This window comes from Dasypus novemcinctus, chromosome 7 (genome assembly GCF_030445035.2).
Source record: "Dasypus novemcinctus isolate mDasNov1 chromosome 7, mDasNov1.1.hap2, whole genome shotgun sequence".
Taxonomy (NCBI): Eukaryota; Metazoa; Chordata; class Mammalia; order Cingulata; family Dasypodidae; genus Dasypus; species Dasypus novemcinctus.
In genome coordinates, this window is record NC_080679.1 from 72,084,985 (window position 1) to 72,101,426 (window position 16,442).

Consider the following 16,442-nt stretch of genomic DNA (forward strand, 5'->3'; position numbering starts at 1 on the left):
ATCCTTCCAAAGGCTTTCATTTCCACCCTCACATATTTGCATTTCAGAAAGCAGAGGGAACGGACTGGTTTCCAGAGTTTATTGCATTATACATGCGACCAGAACATGCACAGAAAGGACAGGTTGCTGTCGTACTTCTACCAAACCACAGATGCACCACAAGGGAAAAGCTACAAGGCATAAATCATCAATATTCCATCTCACCAAAGACAATTGCTAAATTCACTTGAGAAAAGATACATTGTAATGTGCTTTTTCATCCCCCTCCCCCCAAAGCGGTTGAGTTTTCTTAATCTTTTTTTTATATATATATATATAATTTTAAAAGTAGTGGATGTATTCAAAGCGCCATGAGTTCATTGTCTAGCCACACACACAGACCTTTTGTGTTTGGAAAAACATGAAAAAGTCACATTGCAGGATGGATGGATGGATATTTGGATGCTCTACAGTTCCAGTAAGTTAAGACCCAAATGAAAATGCGCAGTAATAGTTACCCTGCATTACGATGAAAAAAATAATAAATAACACGTGCTAGTTTTTTTAATATATATATATATATACTCATAGGGATTACAGATCACTTGCAGCACGAACAGAATGACCCCAAAGTCACATTCTAGCAGGAAAACCAAACAAAAAACAAAGAGCGATGAAGGTTTGTTCCGCCTTCCCAGTCCTCCAGCACTCGGACTCAGAGTGCCTGCCCCCTCTCAGATCCCGGCCTCCGCCCGGCCTCGAACCTAAGAGAAAGTGAGGTTGGCGGTCAGTTCTCGGATCCGGTTCTCTCGGCTCATCTTCTTGAGTTTCATTCGGCGGTTTTGAAACCAAATCTTGACCTGCCTGTCGGTGAGGTTAACGCTCTTACTGATCTCTAGGCGGCGCTCGCGGGTGAGGTACATATTGAACAAGAACTCTTTTTCTAATTCCAGCGTTTGGTGCTTAGTGTAAGGGCACCTCTTCTTTCTGCCACTCTTTGCAGTGAGCCAATTGCTGGTTGGAGTATCAGACTTGATTTCCTCTAACAAAATTAAAGGGAGAAGAAGAAAATAAAATCAAGATTTTTTTTTCTCTCAGTCCGTTCAAATGTACCCTTGGCCATGAACCCGCTGGCATCCAGACCGCTTTGGTAAATGCTGGTATTAAAGATTATGTACACAAGATGGGCCTGGAAGGGACTTTTAATTGATGCCAGATTAGAGCTAAATACCCAAAACGACACAGATTTCCTCTCTTTGTCTCGCTTGCTCTCTCAACTTTCTGACTTGCACAAAACATTAGCACAATAGTAAACTTTCCAGGATCCCACCAGCAACACCAACTGGTCAAATCATGAGAGGGCCAGAGTGGAAGAAGTCACATCCTGGACAAGCCTGCCAACCAGCTGCAGCCCTGTCAGATCCCTCAGGTGGCTGCTGCTTCCCCACCTCTCCTCAGCAGACAGGGTGACCCACAACCAGGTTTACAGGTGCCCATTCTCCTTCAAAAGATAACTGAGGAAGCGAAGCTCACACACCTTCCCCCCCTGCCTGGGCATTGTCACATTCCCCAAGATTTCCTGAATTCTCATGCCTCCTCAGCCCCATACAAGAGTATCCCCTCCTCCCAAAGGCAGCCCCAACCGTGGTCCACCTCTGGGCACTGGGGGAGAGACTCAGGGGCAGGGCTCCTTCTCCAAGAGCCAGAACCCCCCAGCCCTTTGCCCCAGTCCAGCCCTAAGGCTGGCTCTGAGAGGTGGGCGATGCGGATCCCATTCCCCTTTCCACCTTTGCCCCTTTGCAGAGCCTGCCGCACTTTCTCCAGACAAAGCCAAGGTTACACAGCCCCACAAAGGCAAGGAGCCCTGCTTCCTGGCCCAAGCGACGCCCTGCCCGGCCATCTCTCTCTGCTGGCTCGCCACCCCCACCACCCCACACCAAGCTCGCAGGACGCGGGGTGCACACATTTGAACCCAAACACCGTGGCTCGGACCGCTGTAAAATCATCCTTGGACGAAGGCAAAGCTGGGGCTGCAAATCTGAGCGGGAGAAAGGAGGGTCTGGGGCCGTGTTTACAAGCCGCAAGTCTCCTTTGCGCTCTTTTGTTGTGTTTCAGGTCTAGCTCAGAAAGGAAAAAAAAAAAAAAAAAGATAAAACCCGGCAGAGCCTTCCTCTGCCCGGGCGCCATCAGCGTGGGGCCAGGACTGGCGGGGAGGGCCTGGCCAGCGCGGGAGAAGCGGGGATCAGCTCGGGCCAGGGATCACCCCTTTCAAAGCCGGGTCGAGCAGCACCTGCCCAGTCGGGCGCTCGCCTCGGCTTCCCCGGGCTCGGCGCTGGGCACCCGGATGCTCCCTTTCTGCTTGGTTCCCGGGCTGCGCGCCCCGCGGGGGTGGCAACTCTGCTCATACCGACCTTTGCTCTCCTTCTCTTGCACTTCGGGGCTGGACACGGACACCTCGGCCAGGCAGCTCCTCTCCTCCGGCAGGCCGCCCTTGGCCTCGGGGCTCTCCACCTGGGAGACTTTGGCGGGCTCCTGGCCGCTGGCGGGTTCGTTCATCTTCTTTTCCATCTGCAGCTGGGCGGCCGAGAGCTGCGGCTTGGCCGCGCCGCGAGGGTTGAGCTGGAGCATGACAGTGGAGCTGCCTTCGGGGCTGTTATTGTACTCTTGGGTTTTCCCGGTGGCGTAGGTCTGACTCAGTCTAAAATATCCAGGGACAGGAACCTCGGGATTCTCAACGGGACAGGACTCGGGGACCAGCCTCTGGTACGAAGGGACCTCGGCAGAAATGAGTTTGTTGCGCTTATCGGAATACATGCAGCAATTAGATTCTTCCTTAATGTTGGTGGTGAAGGAGCAAGTGGGGACTTGCTGTGTAACAGGTTGCTCTATTCGACAAGATCTGTTCGGGTCTGTCCAACTGTCTACTTGAGGTATATAAGGATGCACATTCATACCCATATTTTGGTGGTTCACTTCTCTTTTGGCCAGAGACGGGAGCAGTCCACAGGTTTGCATTCCATAGGTCCCCATGTCTGCGCTAGGTGGTGGCATGTACATGCTGGCGCTGCTCGAATAAAAACTGTCACTCCTGCAGGCACTGATCAAGGAATCTACTAAAAAAGTATTAGCAGCAGGAGAGCTGTTGGGAAAGGACATTTTGGGGAGGAATTTGAAGAAGAGAGATTGTGTCCTTTGTAGGCTGACATCTCTAGGAAAACATTCCCCGTGTAATTGTGGATGCCTCTGCCGACCACATGACAACCAAGCCAATGAGATTTGAAAATGGCCTTGAGCCGCAGCCTCCTCGCGGGTCACGTGCTCTCGAGCCGGGCCAGCCGGCCGCGTAAGCGCGGACAACAGCGACATCTACTACGCGCCCGCGATAGTGCGCGCTGGAGACCGCCGGTCCAGCGCTCTTCGCCGCCGCCCGCCCGCCTCCCCGGGGCTCGCTCGGCCCGCCTGCCCCACTCGCACCCCCGCCCCGGCCTCCTGGCCCAACCGGCAGAAGGAAAGGTTCGGCCGCAGGGGCCTCGGGAAGGACACGCACGGGGAGGGAAGCCGGAGCGCCTGGCGCCAGCGCACAGAAGCATTCCCCCGCACACACCCAGGCGGAGCGCGCCCGGGAGGGCCGGGCCTGGGGCCGGGGACGGGGTGGGGGTTAGGGGCGCAGGCTGGCTAATTTAGGCCCAGGCAGTCAGGGAAGGTGAGTCAGATTCCCCCGGCCCTGAGACATCCCGCCCCAGAGGTCAAAAGGAAAACAAAAACCAAACCAAACCAAACCAAACCAAAACCGCGCAAAGACGCGGCTAGGGTATCCCGGGGAGCGGAGGGGAGAAGGAGCGCTAGCGCCGCGAGGGCACGCAGCCGGCCGGCCCCGGAGCCCCGAGGGCCGGACCCGACACGATGTTGCCCTCTCCCTCCGCTCTCCTGCCCCCACTCTCGACCCCTCCGCGCTCTAAAGGGCTGCCCGAGCCCTCGGCTCTCCGAGGAGCCACATGCCGACCTCTCCGGGCCAGGCCGCCGGAGCCTTCAGCCCGAAGACAATCCTTCGCCAGCAGTTCGCTATCTGCGAAAGCGTTGCTCAGGCTCCCAGCGGGAGAACGAAACCGAGCTTTTCCTCCCCTCACACCCTGATAATAGAGGGCAGAGAAAGGAAGGGAGAGAGAATGGGAAGAAATTTTCAAAGCAAAGGGGAAAACTCGCCCTCAGACTCCAGAAGTTTTAGGAAAATGGGTGGGCCAGGCAGAAGGGAGAGGGATGCAAAGATGTCAATCGGTTCTTCTGCAAAGAAAAATATGTTTTCCTTTTATGGATTTTGTAAAAGCATTGGTTTTTGACAAGTGTAAGGTACAAAAGGTTGTGGAATTTATTAATACATATTAAGAAGAATCAGAGCGATCAATAAAATTCTCATCTACATTCTTGGGCTACTTGGTAATTTTCTTGCTTCTGAAGGTTTTTAAAGAGTTATACCCGCTGTTGCCACACACGGGAAGATATTTTATTAACAAATCAATCGAGACTTTGTACAGGATAAGATTAATAGTTAAGATTTAGCATAATGGCATTCGCTTTATGAATTATTGAAAATTATCCTATTGATTTTTCCTCTTCACTACTAACCAAGAAGGTCAATTTTTGTTTTAACACAAATCGTCAAATATTAAAAGCTATACTTTTGTCAGAACTTGAGTTTTATAGTTGAGGACAAATCCTAAAATTATTTGACAAGGTTTTGCTTGGGTGAGAGGAGGGGGAAGAAAGAAAGGAAGTGGGAGAATCTTAGTCCTCTGTTTTCTTTGGTGAGGGAAAGTTCTATAAAGAGGATCTGGCCTGGGATTGTGGTCGAGCTCATTAAAGAACAACCTCCACCACCTCCATGGAAACTCAGAAGTTTATGAGAAACTTCTCCAACAACTTCCTCCCTCGGTCTCTGGTTGCAGGCAAGCGAACCGCCCTGCGGAAGTCCCGGCCTCAGGGCAGCAGCGGGGAGCTTTAACCTTGATTTCCAAAGATTTGCTCTGGGCAAGGGGCCGACCAAGGCACCAGAGCTGTTCTCTGGCCTCCCGAGTCCCTTTCCAGGCGGCCGAGAGGGGTAAAGGGCCCTAGAAACTCTGACCGTGAACCAGTTCTCTGTCCAGGAAGGACATCCTTATTCTCCTCTCCCACACTCGCCCAAACAGGGGCTGGCCTTGGATTTCAGGCCCTGAGACTGAACTTGTGGGCAAATCAGGTTTCCGCCTCAACAGAACATTTCTTTGAGGCCCGCTGCTCATTAAAGTGTCTCAGCATTCTGGGGGGGACTGAGTAGCCCAGCCCGCTCCTTCACAAAAACCTTTTCTGACAAACCCTTTGTGTCCCCCCCCCCTCCCCAAAGAGAATCTCCCCTGGCCTGGTGGAAGCAGGCGCTAAACACTATTTTCCACCGCTTTGCCTGTCTCCTTGAGTGCCTTCGCTTAAACAATAACCTCTTTTAAAAACTCCGCGGTGGCAATGAGACAGACCTTTTAAACCTTTACGCAGCTGTTCAAATACAACATCATTGTCAGGTTAAAAGCCTGGCGCCTGGACTACTGAGGCTGAGGGATGCTGGTGTAGCCCGTGGTTTAAACATTACCTTTCTGTAGGGGTGGCTGTTTTTAGCTGGGGTGGAGAGGGTGAGGGAGGCAGAAAAAAATATCCAGTTTTCTACTCTGGTCTGCTAGGCTCCTGTCCAAAGCTAACATCCAGGGACCCGCGCCCCGGAAATCTCTTTCTCCAGCGCGAGATCATAAGCCTGACCGCGGTTAAGCGTCCCAGGGCTGGACAAAGTGCCCGCTGCACGCGCTTGTGGTAGGCGCCAGGTCGCCAGGCTGGCGCTCCGGCACTGTCGCCCCTTTGCATCTCAGCCAGGCGAGCTGCCCAGAAGACGGTTGCCCAATTCTCCCTATCCCACGCGCGGCAGGGCTGTTCAATCTAATCAGGAATTTTATGCCCATCAAATGCCCTTTCATAATCTTTATTTATATTTGGAGTAAACGTCTGGGTTAAAAATAACCGATTCCTCAAGGAGCTGGCAGGATCGGCCTCCTGAATCTGGGGAGCTTTCCTCGTCAGCTCTCAGTAGCCGCCAAGCTCAAAGTCACCCCCCATGTTGGATTTGGTTTTAAATGGGTCTTCTGCACCCACAGAAAAAAATATATGTGTATATCAGATATAATTTCAAATCTCTTTTCACAAAATTCCCTTTTATTTTTCCATGTTTCTTCTTAACTTTTTTGTTTTTAGTCTTTGAAGGCCTTGAGGCCAAAGCCTGCCAACATTTCAGGAATATTTTATCATCAAAAATCAAGCAAAATAGAAATAATAAAAAAGAACGATCCGGGCGGATAGACTGCCTAAGACCTTAAGGTTGAGATGAAACAAACTGAATGAAAAGGCAGTAATTTTAAAGGCCAGCCTTTATTTTGCTTCGGAGTATTTAATATAGCTACTGTTTTCGATCATCTTTAGATCAGTTGAAGCAATTCCCATTAATAATAAATCAAAATTGCACCATAAAGGAGATGAACACCCATATTTGCACCATGAGGCCGAAGCGGTTCTCCCTGGCAAAGTTCTTTCCAGGGAAAAATTAAATAAAGGGTCGCTTTAGCTAAAAATTAACATTTGTAATCAAGAGGTGGCTTGCATGCACACTCTCTTGAGTCCAGAAAGGAGAGCTGCAGCCCAGGGCCTCAGCAGACCTGTGGGCTCCCAGAGTCACCCTGAATTAGGGTGGCTGAAGCATTCTTTGGGGAGAGCCGGAGCAGGGAGCAAACTAAAAGCAGCCTCCCCTGGGCTCCCCTCTGGTTGCATTATGTGCCTCGGGGCCAGGGAGAAGAAAATCGGAGAGGGCAAATGGGGAGGCTGGGGAAACCACCAACGCGGTGAGGGGTCTAAGGAGACGTGCAAACCGGCCGGGCAGGCAGCCCAGGAGCCTTTTTCCATGACAGACACAAAAGACCCCAACTTCGTGCATTTCCCCTTCATTTCAGGATTGAGACCTCGGCCCCTCAGGATGAGTGGCCACCCTCCACGAGGCCCCTACGCTCGAAACACGCTGGAGGGGACAGATCTGCAACCCGCAGAAGCCCTGGTCTGATCTCCTCGCCTTCCTGGGCGCTGCCAGGAAGAAAGGAACTGCGAACCCACGGAGCAGCCATGGTCCCCGGGAGGCTGCCGGCCAAGGCCAAGTGGCCCCAAACGACCAGATGCGCCGCCGGAGGGGCCGCCTAAAGAGAAACAACGACATTTGAAGGGGGCTTTTATCCCAGGTTTACTGAGGTCCCCATTCGGCCCGAGAAAGGTCGCTTCACAATAGCTAAGCTGGACCCGCGGTCAGACAGGCGGGAGCCAGGGGTGCCCGCGAGGACCATCCACGCCTCGCCGCCGGCGTCTTGCCAGGGGTCGCGGCGCCCCGGCCCTCGCGCAAGCCGGTGCCAGCTTCCAGGGGCTGACGGGCGGGCGGGCCCTGAGTCTTTGGCCTAGGGCCTGGAGGGTGGGAGACAGAGACAGCGGAGCCGACGAGGCGGACGCTAATTCCGGGGGCTGCGGGCGCTTTCACACTGAACTTCGGGGAAGAAGCGGCAGACACCATCTCGTAGAGCAGTCCGCGTCCTGAAGCCCCTTCCCCTCCCTCTGGTACCGCAGGCGGGGACACAGGCCTTCCCCAATGCCAGGAGCCTTGCTGGGATGCACGAGGCGAGAAAACTGCTCCCGGGAGCTGGTGCCAAAATCAGAGTGCCGGCGGACAGCTTGGAAGGGTGACCCGGCTTTTGTCAAAGGCAAAGCCCGTTTGCTTCAAATACTTTCCCGGATCCGCAGTGCCTTGAGGTATAAACGTTTCTCGGGACAGCCTGCCGCCTCCCGCAGCTGCACCAACCCACCCCGCCCGGGGGGTCCCAAACCATAGTCCTGTCCGCGCCTCCGGGTCGCCACCGGTAGCGCCGCGCGTCAGGCACCGCCAGGGGTTCCCTCGCTCAGTATGACCCCCCTCAGTCCCCGACGCGTCTTGTTTTTCCGGAAACCACACTCAGCTAAGTTGCTGGCGCCCTGATCTATCGTAAACAAAAGCCCTTTAATCATTCCAATCGGCCAGAGAGCGCGCAGACCGCGGCTTCGGGGGTGGGGGTTGGGGATGTCCTACCCGCTCATGGCTCTCCAAAGTCAAACCAACGACGAAACCGGTATTTTGCCTAGTTTAATTAACTCTCAGCTATGGCCTATTTTAAAATGCACATATTTCTCTTTAAAAACCTCTCTGCCACGCCAATACAACAGCACATTGCGTTATGCGTATTATTTTTGCAACAGCTTTAGCTTTAAGCAGACAACGATTAGGCGATCGCCTGGTTCAGAAATCTGATTCCTTCCTTTTCTCAGTCTTTATACAACTTCCCATATTTCATGGCTGAGAACAAACAAATAGCAAACAAACAACCGCCTATTTCTAACCGGTTGAGATTGCCTATTAGAAAACTGTATTGGAAAGAAAAGGCACCGTGGCCTCTCGGCCAAACGCGGCTTCAGGAACGTGGGCGCGCCCCCGTGTGGCTCACCAGGGCCCTACAACCGGGAAATGATAATTCAGGCTTCTGCTTGCCTACCATGGTGTGCCCACACAGGCTTGCTACATTTAGACGCAGTTAAAACACACCCACACACACACAAGATGGAGAGAAAGAAATAAACCAGTTTTAAGATCCTGGTATGACCATACTAGTAGGGCACTGACATTTAAAGGGACGCCCAGAATTCCAAACAAAGGAATCCCTTCCTGAACGAAATTCTTGGATTGTAGGCTCTGGGTCTATTTCATCTTTTACCAAAGGTTGAGAGATGTTTTTAAAAACAATACATATTTTTTCCCGTTGTCCCATATCATAGAAAGTGCAATAATTTATTTGACAGGGTGACAATTTGCTTCAAATATAAGGAAGGTGTAAGTCTGTACAGAATTTCCTCTTTCAAACGCCTGCTTAAAAAACGGTGGTTCTTCAATAGAGCAAAGGGGACCATTATAGAAGCTACTTCCCCAAACACCCCCAGCATTTCCTAGCTGTATTTAAAGCACCACTGGAAGGCATTTTAATCACCCACATTTTAAAAAAGAAGTCAATTACTGTTGAATTACAATTATGTTTGAAAGGAAATTAAGGTTATTGATCCTGAAATTAGGAATTTGCTTAGATTTATGGTGAGCCACTCCTCCATATGATTCTGTGTGTTATAAGTGTGTGTGTGGGTCTGGATGTGTGTGAGCATGTGTGTGTGAAAGTGGGTGGTGGTTGAAAATCACAGAAGAACCTTAAGGTGCCTAATTATTCAGAAAGGTTAAAGGTGATGACCTTGACATTTTGGAAGTTCAAAGGCATACACTTACGTTTTTCCTTCTCAGAAAGACTTGGCAATTTTTGAAGTTTTGCATTTAGAAATGCATGCCTCCTCCTTGGAAGATGCCTGGGATGGTGTGAATCTTAGGGATTTATTTTTTGACTTTGAGCTTATGAGAAGTTCAGAGCCATAAGATTCACTTTACTCTTTTCAGAGAAAGAGAAGCTTTTCTCACTCCTCCAGTTTATTGCACATTGCGGAAATCTCTTTTGGGCCCACCAGAAGGTGTATAATATAACCCAATTAAGCTGTTTAGAACTTTGGCTTTTATGGTGTTGTCTAGACAGTTCAAGGTTTTGTAAACAGCCTGACCTGGCCGGCCCTGCAACATAAAGTGCAGTGCAGCTCTCACCACATTCTTTAACTTCAAGTGATAAAGGTGGTGAGAAGTGGGTCTGCAGCCCCTGGCCTTATTCCAGGGAGGGGGCTTACCTTCCCTGCTCCAGGATGGCTGTGACACCAGCAAGGACCTCATCCCCTCTCTACCCACTAACTTTCTTTTAGCATCACAGTCTTTTTTATTATTTTTATGGAAGACTCTAATTTTGGTTTCTAGTTTTAAAGGATCCGAGCTCCTTGACACCTTGTTAAGAGTGAATTTGGATTTTCTAGTCCATTTTTTAAAATGATTTTTATCTTTTCAGAAATTCCAAGTTCACTAGGCTGGGGGACGTAATTGCTTCTTAGATGCCTTCTGCCTGGAGAAGACAGCACCAGCCTGGCTGAGTCACATCATTCGTTCTGAAATTCATCACTAAAGTGATTTTAAAAAGGCAGTGAAGCCAGAGGGGGAGGGTAGGACAAACCATATTTTAGCGGGATTAATTTTCAGTTGCATGGAGGAGGGGGAGGATTCTGGTCACTAAAATATGCTAATCGGGCACTAAACTTCTTCAAAGGGGAAAATCCATACAGTGCATTGAAGCTGTAACCTCCATTTTACTAGAAACCATTTATTCGCACAAAAAAAAGACAGTGGCTCGAGCCATGATATGACAGACCAAAGGTACATTTCCCAGACTTTAAATAATCTGTGTTCACCAAGGGGGAAGGAAGAGGTCTCTAAGCTCAGAACAAAACACCGGCCTTCTAGCCTCGCGGCCTAACTCCCTACAGATCCCACCGCGTCCCCACGAGGACTCGCAGAGGGGGAGGGGGAACAACAGCCATTGGCCGTAAAATTGTAAAGCGACGTTTGCATTTACCATTTTCCCCTTATTAGGATCCGCTCGGCCAAGTCCCCGGCCTCGTCCGCAGGCTGCAGTGGTCGCTGGGAGGTCCCGAGTTGACCGTGGGAAGGAATCGTGGAGTTCCACAGAGAAGAGGTGTCATTAAACCCAAGGACTTTGGGCCTGCGGAAGGCAGGCTGGTGGGGAGGAGGGTGGGCGAGTGGGGTTCAGGGGACGGGGATGTGTCCTGGAGCTCTCAAAATAAGGGGTTTCCAGTGAAATACTGCAGACGGTCTCTGTTCAGTTTCTTTTCTTTCATCCTGCGATTCTGGAACCAAATTTTGACTTGCCGGTCAGTGAGGTTGAGCATCCGAGAGAGTTGAAGTCTTTTCTCTTTGTTTATGTACACGTTAAAGAAAAACTCGCGTTCCAGTTCGCGGATCTGGTACTTGGTGTAGGGACAGCGCTTTTTCCGGGACCGCTGAGGGGCCACTGCAAGGCAAAGAGACCAGAGGGATGAGAGAGGCCACTTGCCTGCCAATCCCCGCCCGCCCGGGCCACCGCGCGACGACCAGGCCCCGGCCCGTTGGGGTCGTCCCCCGCCGCCGCTGAAAACCCTGCCTGCGTCGTGGGGGATGACAAATGGGCGGGCAGAGGAGAGAGTGCGGGCGTGGACGTGTGTTCACGCCCGGACACACACACACCACGCATATAGACACACGCGCACACACACCCAGGATGGCACCCAAGTGGCGGAGGGAGGGCGAGGCAGGCTCGGAGCTGGAACCCGGAGGGAGAGAGACGCGAGCGCCGGGGCATCTGCTCGACTCCAGCGGCGCGTCAGCCAGAGGCTTGGATAAAGTCCAGTTCAAGACTCAAACTTCTCCCCCTCCCCTCCCTTAAACACAGGAGGGTCGGGTGCCCGCGCTCACACACTGCCTGGGAATCCACCCTCCCTGCCTTCGTAGTCCCCACTCCCCCCATTCCCAAAGTGGCCAAAAGCGCTCTACGGCGATTAACGTCCTCCTCGAAGTCCACCTTAAGCCCACCTAAATTGGTTTCCTATCGTAAACACGCTTTACAGCGGCCCGGGAAATCTTATAGGATGTATAAACCCCCTCGAACGCTTATAAAGTGGCACATAAAACGGCGCAAGCAGAGGGAGGCCCCCGCCGCCCCCCCGCGCCGCGCCCCGGCCGGCCCGCGCCCGGTGCCTACCTGCGCCGCCGCTCTTCTCGGCGCCCGCCTCCCCCGGGGAGCCCTCGCCGCCGCCCGCGCCGCCGCCGCCCTCCGCCGCCCCCTTGGGCTCGGAGCCGGGGGTGGCCTTGGCGCAGGGGCTGCCCCCGCCCCCGCCGGCCCCCGCCTTGGGCTCGCCCTTGTCGGCAGCGCCCTCGGGCAGCGGCGGCGCGGGCGGCGGCGGGGGCTGCGGGCCGGCGAAGGGGGGCCCGGGCGCCGCCTCGTAGAACTGGTCGAAGCCCTGCGGCAGGATGCCGTTGCGGCCCACCGCGCTGTAGAAGTTGGAGGCGGCGCCCGCGGGGCCGTGCGGCGGCCCCGGCGCGGCGCACACGGGCTCGGGCGCCTTGAAGAGCACGTCCGGCCGGCGGCCCGCGGGAGGCAGCAGCTCGCGCTGCATGGCCGCCTCCTCGGCCGCCGCCGCCGCCGCCGCTGCCGCCGCCGCCGCCGCGTAGTAGGGAGCGTAGCCCCCGGCGCCGCCGCCGCCACCGCCCCCTCCGGGACCGCCGCCGCCGCCGCCGCCCCCCGTGCCGCCGCCGCCGCCGCGGTACGGCCACTTGGCGCGCTCCAGGCCGTAGTCGCGGAAGGCCACTTCACGCACGGGCTGGACGTGCGGCGCCAGGTTGGACGAGTATGGGAAAGTCATCTGGCAGGACGACGGTTGCGACAGGAACGACGGCTTGCTGGCGAAGTCCGACGGGGCCACATAGTAGGCGCAGCCGGGCAGGTACATGCTGGCTGCGCTCGGGCCGCACTCGTCAAAGTCGTTCATGGCTCCGCGCCGTGCGCGCCGGCGAGCCCCCGGCCTCTCCCCTCGCCGCCAACCTGAGCCATCGATTGCACAAGAGGCTTGGGCCAGGATCAACTAAGCAAAAATCCCCACCGGGCGCTGACGTGCAATTCATCTTGATTGATTCTGGTGGTAATTATGTCACGTGACGCCATGGAGAGAAATGTCCTTATATCTCTATCAGTGCTCGCCAACACGCCCCGGGACGGCTCCTGGCGCCGACACGCGCGCGCGCTGGGGGCGGACGGGCTTCCCTCTCCCGCCGGCTCTCCCCGGGCGCCTCCTGACCAGGCGGAGCTGCAGGCTGGTCACCTGCACGCCTCCGGCTGCTGCCACCGCTGGGTGTATCTGCCACCGCCCGGCCGGGCCGCCCGCCCGCCCGCGCGGCTTTAAGTACGCGGACCGCGGCCGGCGGGGAGGAGGAGGGAGGAGGAGGGAGGGGGAGGAGGGGGGAAGGGAGAGAGGCGGCGAGCGGAGGGGGGAGCCGCGACCCCGGTTGCAGGGGACTAGGTGTGAGGGTGTGAGGTTCCCACCCACCCCCAGCCTTCCTGCAGCCGTTCCCTCCCCCGCTACTCCGCCACCCTCTGCGTCTCGTGGGCCGGAGAGCTTGTTGCTTCTTGTTCAGGAGGCGTAATTGCTGCTCTCCAGGGCGCCGGGAGCCCTGATTTACATAATTCTCGACCCGACGCGTTCACCGCGGAGGAACTTGGCTCTCCCCGCTTTTGACCCCGGGGGCGTGATTGTCAGTCTGGAAAACCCCACGTCAAACCACTCCCCGTCACTCGCGCCAGTCAGGGCCTTTTTGCCCATCAGGCCCTCTCACCCTGTCTCCTCCTCTGTGGTTTCCAGACTCTCTTGCTCTCTGTCCCTCTCCTTTCTCCTTCCTCCCTCTCCCTTCCAGCGTCTCTCTCCTCTCTCTCCTGCCCTCTTTTCCCCCACTCTCCCCTCTCGTTTCCTCTTTCCTTCTTCCTTCCGCTCCTACTTTCCTAGTCTCCTTTTCTGTCTCTCCCGATCCTCTCCTCTCCTCCCCCCTAAGCTGTGCGTCACGGTACCTTCTCTATCTCCCTGTCTGCTCTCTGCTTTCTCAGCCAGCGGAGACGCTGTGGCTGGAGACCCCAGCCATGGAAGCGGGGGTCATGGGGAGGGGTTCCGGTTAACAAAAGGAACTGGGGTCCTACTCAGGATGCCCGGTCTCCTGCTTGCCCCCCACGAGGGACCAACCACCGACGCCTCCATCCGCCGCCCTCCCACTTCTTCACGGCCTGGCCTGGGACCAGGTTGTCTCACACTCAGCCCCTGCCCTGCGTCCGATCCTGGCCAAGGCCGGCGCATCTACGCCACGTCTCCCCAAGGCTCATCCAGCGCCCTTGGGCCGGCACTGTCACTGCGGCCCCTCGGTTGGTTCTCGAGGGGTTCTCGGCAGTGCCTCCCCCCACCACCACCCCGAAGTTCTCTTCACCACTCGGCCTAGAGGCGGGCTCTTCGGTCCCCCATCCGCTTGCCCCAAGTCCTCACTCTCCTAGGCGGCCGCAGCATCCCGCTTTCCCAGCCTGGGGGTCCAGGCGAGGCCTGGACTCCCGCCTTCGGGAGAGCAGGCTCTTTTCAAGGGTAAAAATCATTCTCTCCGAAAGAAGCTGCCCAAACACAAATCCCAGAACGCAGGACAGGAGGCTGCCCCTCTCTCCAGGGTTCCTCTGCCCAGGTAATCGCAGCACTGTGTCCTTGGCCATAGCCCCATGCCCAGAGCAGTCAGCATTGGCTGTGGGGTGGGCTCCCTCCCCGGCCCAGGCCGCTGCAGTGCCCGTGCGGTGCGCTCTGCCCATGGTGCCGACAGAGAAAAGGCGGGTGGTAGGATCTAATATCTATTTTCTGGCCACCCCCTTTCCCTTCCCCTCTCCCCTCCCTTCTTCTCCCTCCCTGTCTCCTTCCTCCGCCCCCCCTTCCAGCTCTGCTTCCCTCCCCGCACACTGCGCAAACAGGTCTGTGGAGACTGGAGGACACTGAGCCTCCCCCACCCAGAAATGCCCATCCTTGGGCACCTCCTCCCCACAGTTGGCACCCCCTCCCAGTTTCCAGCTTTCCCCAACCCAGACCCCCAGCACACTCGTCTGCCTCCCCATCTCCATCCCTAACCCAAGCTTCTCTCTTTTGGGCTCGTAGTCGACACCCCTGGATCTCTCTTCTAAAATGGCTCCCCGGAAACTGCACGCTGGCCCTACGGCTGCTCAGGACCCAGGGCAGCAGCGGCCGGGTCCCCAGACCCGTTCTCTCTGTGCGCGCGACATTTCTGCACCTTCTCTCTGCTCGCGGCACCGGCACCGGGTGGGGCGCAAGCAACCCGTCACCCCCAAGTAGAGCCCGCTGACCACGGAAGAGGGAAACCGGGAGGACGAATCATTCAAGTTCAACGACATGGCGACGGCGGCTCCGGCGGGAGCAGCTCTTTGGCGGGGGAGGGTGCGCCATCTGCAGCGCCGCGCGGGTGCCGAAGAGAAGGGGGCAGCAGGCCCCTCTCCGCGCGTTTGCGTGGACCCCCACACCCCTCCCCCCAGCCAGGGCTTTCGTTCCGGGCGCAGCTCGCTTGGGTCCTTAGACCCCAGTCCCCTCCTTGGTCCTCACCCTGAACCCCAGGGAAAACCGCAGCCTCCGGACCCGCGCATCCCTGTCGAGAACCTACCGTGAAGACCTCGGCGCTGTGGCCTTGCCATCTGCCTGCACGGCCCCACCCGAAGCGCAGAGAACGCACCCGGCCCTCGGAGCGTAGCCAGTAGCTCGGCGAGCGGTAGCTTTCAGCTCAGCGCCGGGACGCGATGCGGTATTTTTGAACCACCCAAGATAAGACACTAACTTGACCTTAACTTTGTCAGGCGCCCCCAGTATCTGGAGAACGTGAACAGACACTGTCTGGCAGCTCTCGTAAAAGCTGACTGGGGAAGGGATTCTGAGTCATTTCATTTATTGCCACTACAGTTCTGCAAGAAAGCTTTTCCTCCCTGCCAAACTTTAATTATTTATGCTCTTTTAGAAAACGAAAGAGGAGAAACGGGGGAAAACACCCAGTCCCAGTCCCTTCCCTGCAGAGTCTTCGGGACCAGCTCCTCAAGTCAAGCGACTGGAGAACAAAAATGTGGGGAGATCACCTTTGTCCAAGGACGGTCAGACAGGCGCCGTGCCCGCCCTCCCCCCACTGAAGGGGGTGGATGCATCTGGGACAGACGGTGTGGAGTGATACCCCCGCCCCCACGCAGACATGAATATTTACAGCAGTTCCGGATTTCTCCTCCACCCGCCAGCCTCCCGGAAGCCTCCGAAGCCCGCCTCCCCAGGGGAGAGCCCCCAGGCCTTAAAAATGTCCCCTGCCCCGTCCGCTCTGTGAGCTCGCCACGGATTTAGTGGCGGACGAGGCCGGGTTTTTTTCCCGTTCTAAAGTCGCCTTCTTGACCAAGAGGACCGCGTGGACTCCGGCATTTCGGAGGACGCGTTTGTCTTTGTGTAAGGGAATGTTGCAGCACCCAGATTTCAGCATCCTTTCTCTCCGGCGTTTGTTTCTTACGAATTTCGCCGCGGTTCCGAACCCCGGCGCGGATCTCGACTAGGGAGGGAGAGATGACACCGCCGTCTTTGTATTTGTCCGAATCGTTAGAGGAGAAAGATTTGAGAAACACTCCTGAAACCCCAACCGAAAGGCAAGCTTTTGCACCTAGAATAATTTAATTCTCTTTGGGGATTGGTTGCCAAGAATATTACCTCCCCACGCACTCCCCAGGTTAACGGGAGAGGATGTGACGATTTAATGACATATTTTGGAAAGAAAAGGCTTCCGTGTGTTGTCTTAGGGCCTAGGCCTAAGTCCAGTT

The 16,442-nt window shown here is 55.4% G+C and overlaps 1 protein-coding gene across 3 annotated transcripts; it reads right to left on the reverse strand.

The window, feature by feature from the left end:
- Positions 1 to 64: 64 nt before the first annotated feature.
- On the reverse strand, positions 65 to 15,516 carry HOXD11 (homeobox D11). Of its 3 annotated transcripts, XM_058300608.1 has the most exons (3): positions 11,781 to 12,982; positions 10,599 to 11,054; positions 941 to 1,021 (listed from the first exon to the last, which is right to left on the reverse strand). In XM_058300608.1, exons 1-2 carry the CDS (start codon positions 12,565 to 12,567, stop codon positions 10,819 to 10,821), a joined length of 1,023 nt encoding a protein of 340 aa, XP_058156591.1. In that variant the 5' UTR covers positions 12,568 to 12,982; the 3' UTR covers positions 941 to 1,021; positions 10,599 to 10,818. The 3 variants fall into 3 exon arrangements, 2 of the variants coding, with proteins under 2 accessions (XP_004476875.3, XP_058156591.1); XM_004476818.5 differs by lacking the exons at positions 10,599 to 11,054; positions 11,781 to 12,982 and adding an exon at positions 2,391 to 3,346 and having other exon boundaries at positions 65 to 1,021; XR_011649254.1 differs by lacking the exons at positions 941 to 1,021; positions 11,781 to 12,982 and adding an exon at positions 15,263 to 15,516 and having other exon boundaries at positions 10,975 to 11,054.
- Between the last annotated feature and the right edge of the window lie 926 nt (positions 15,517 to 16,442).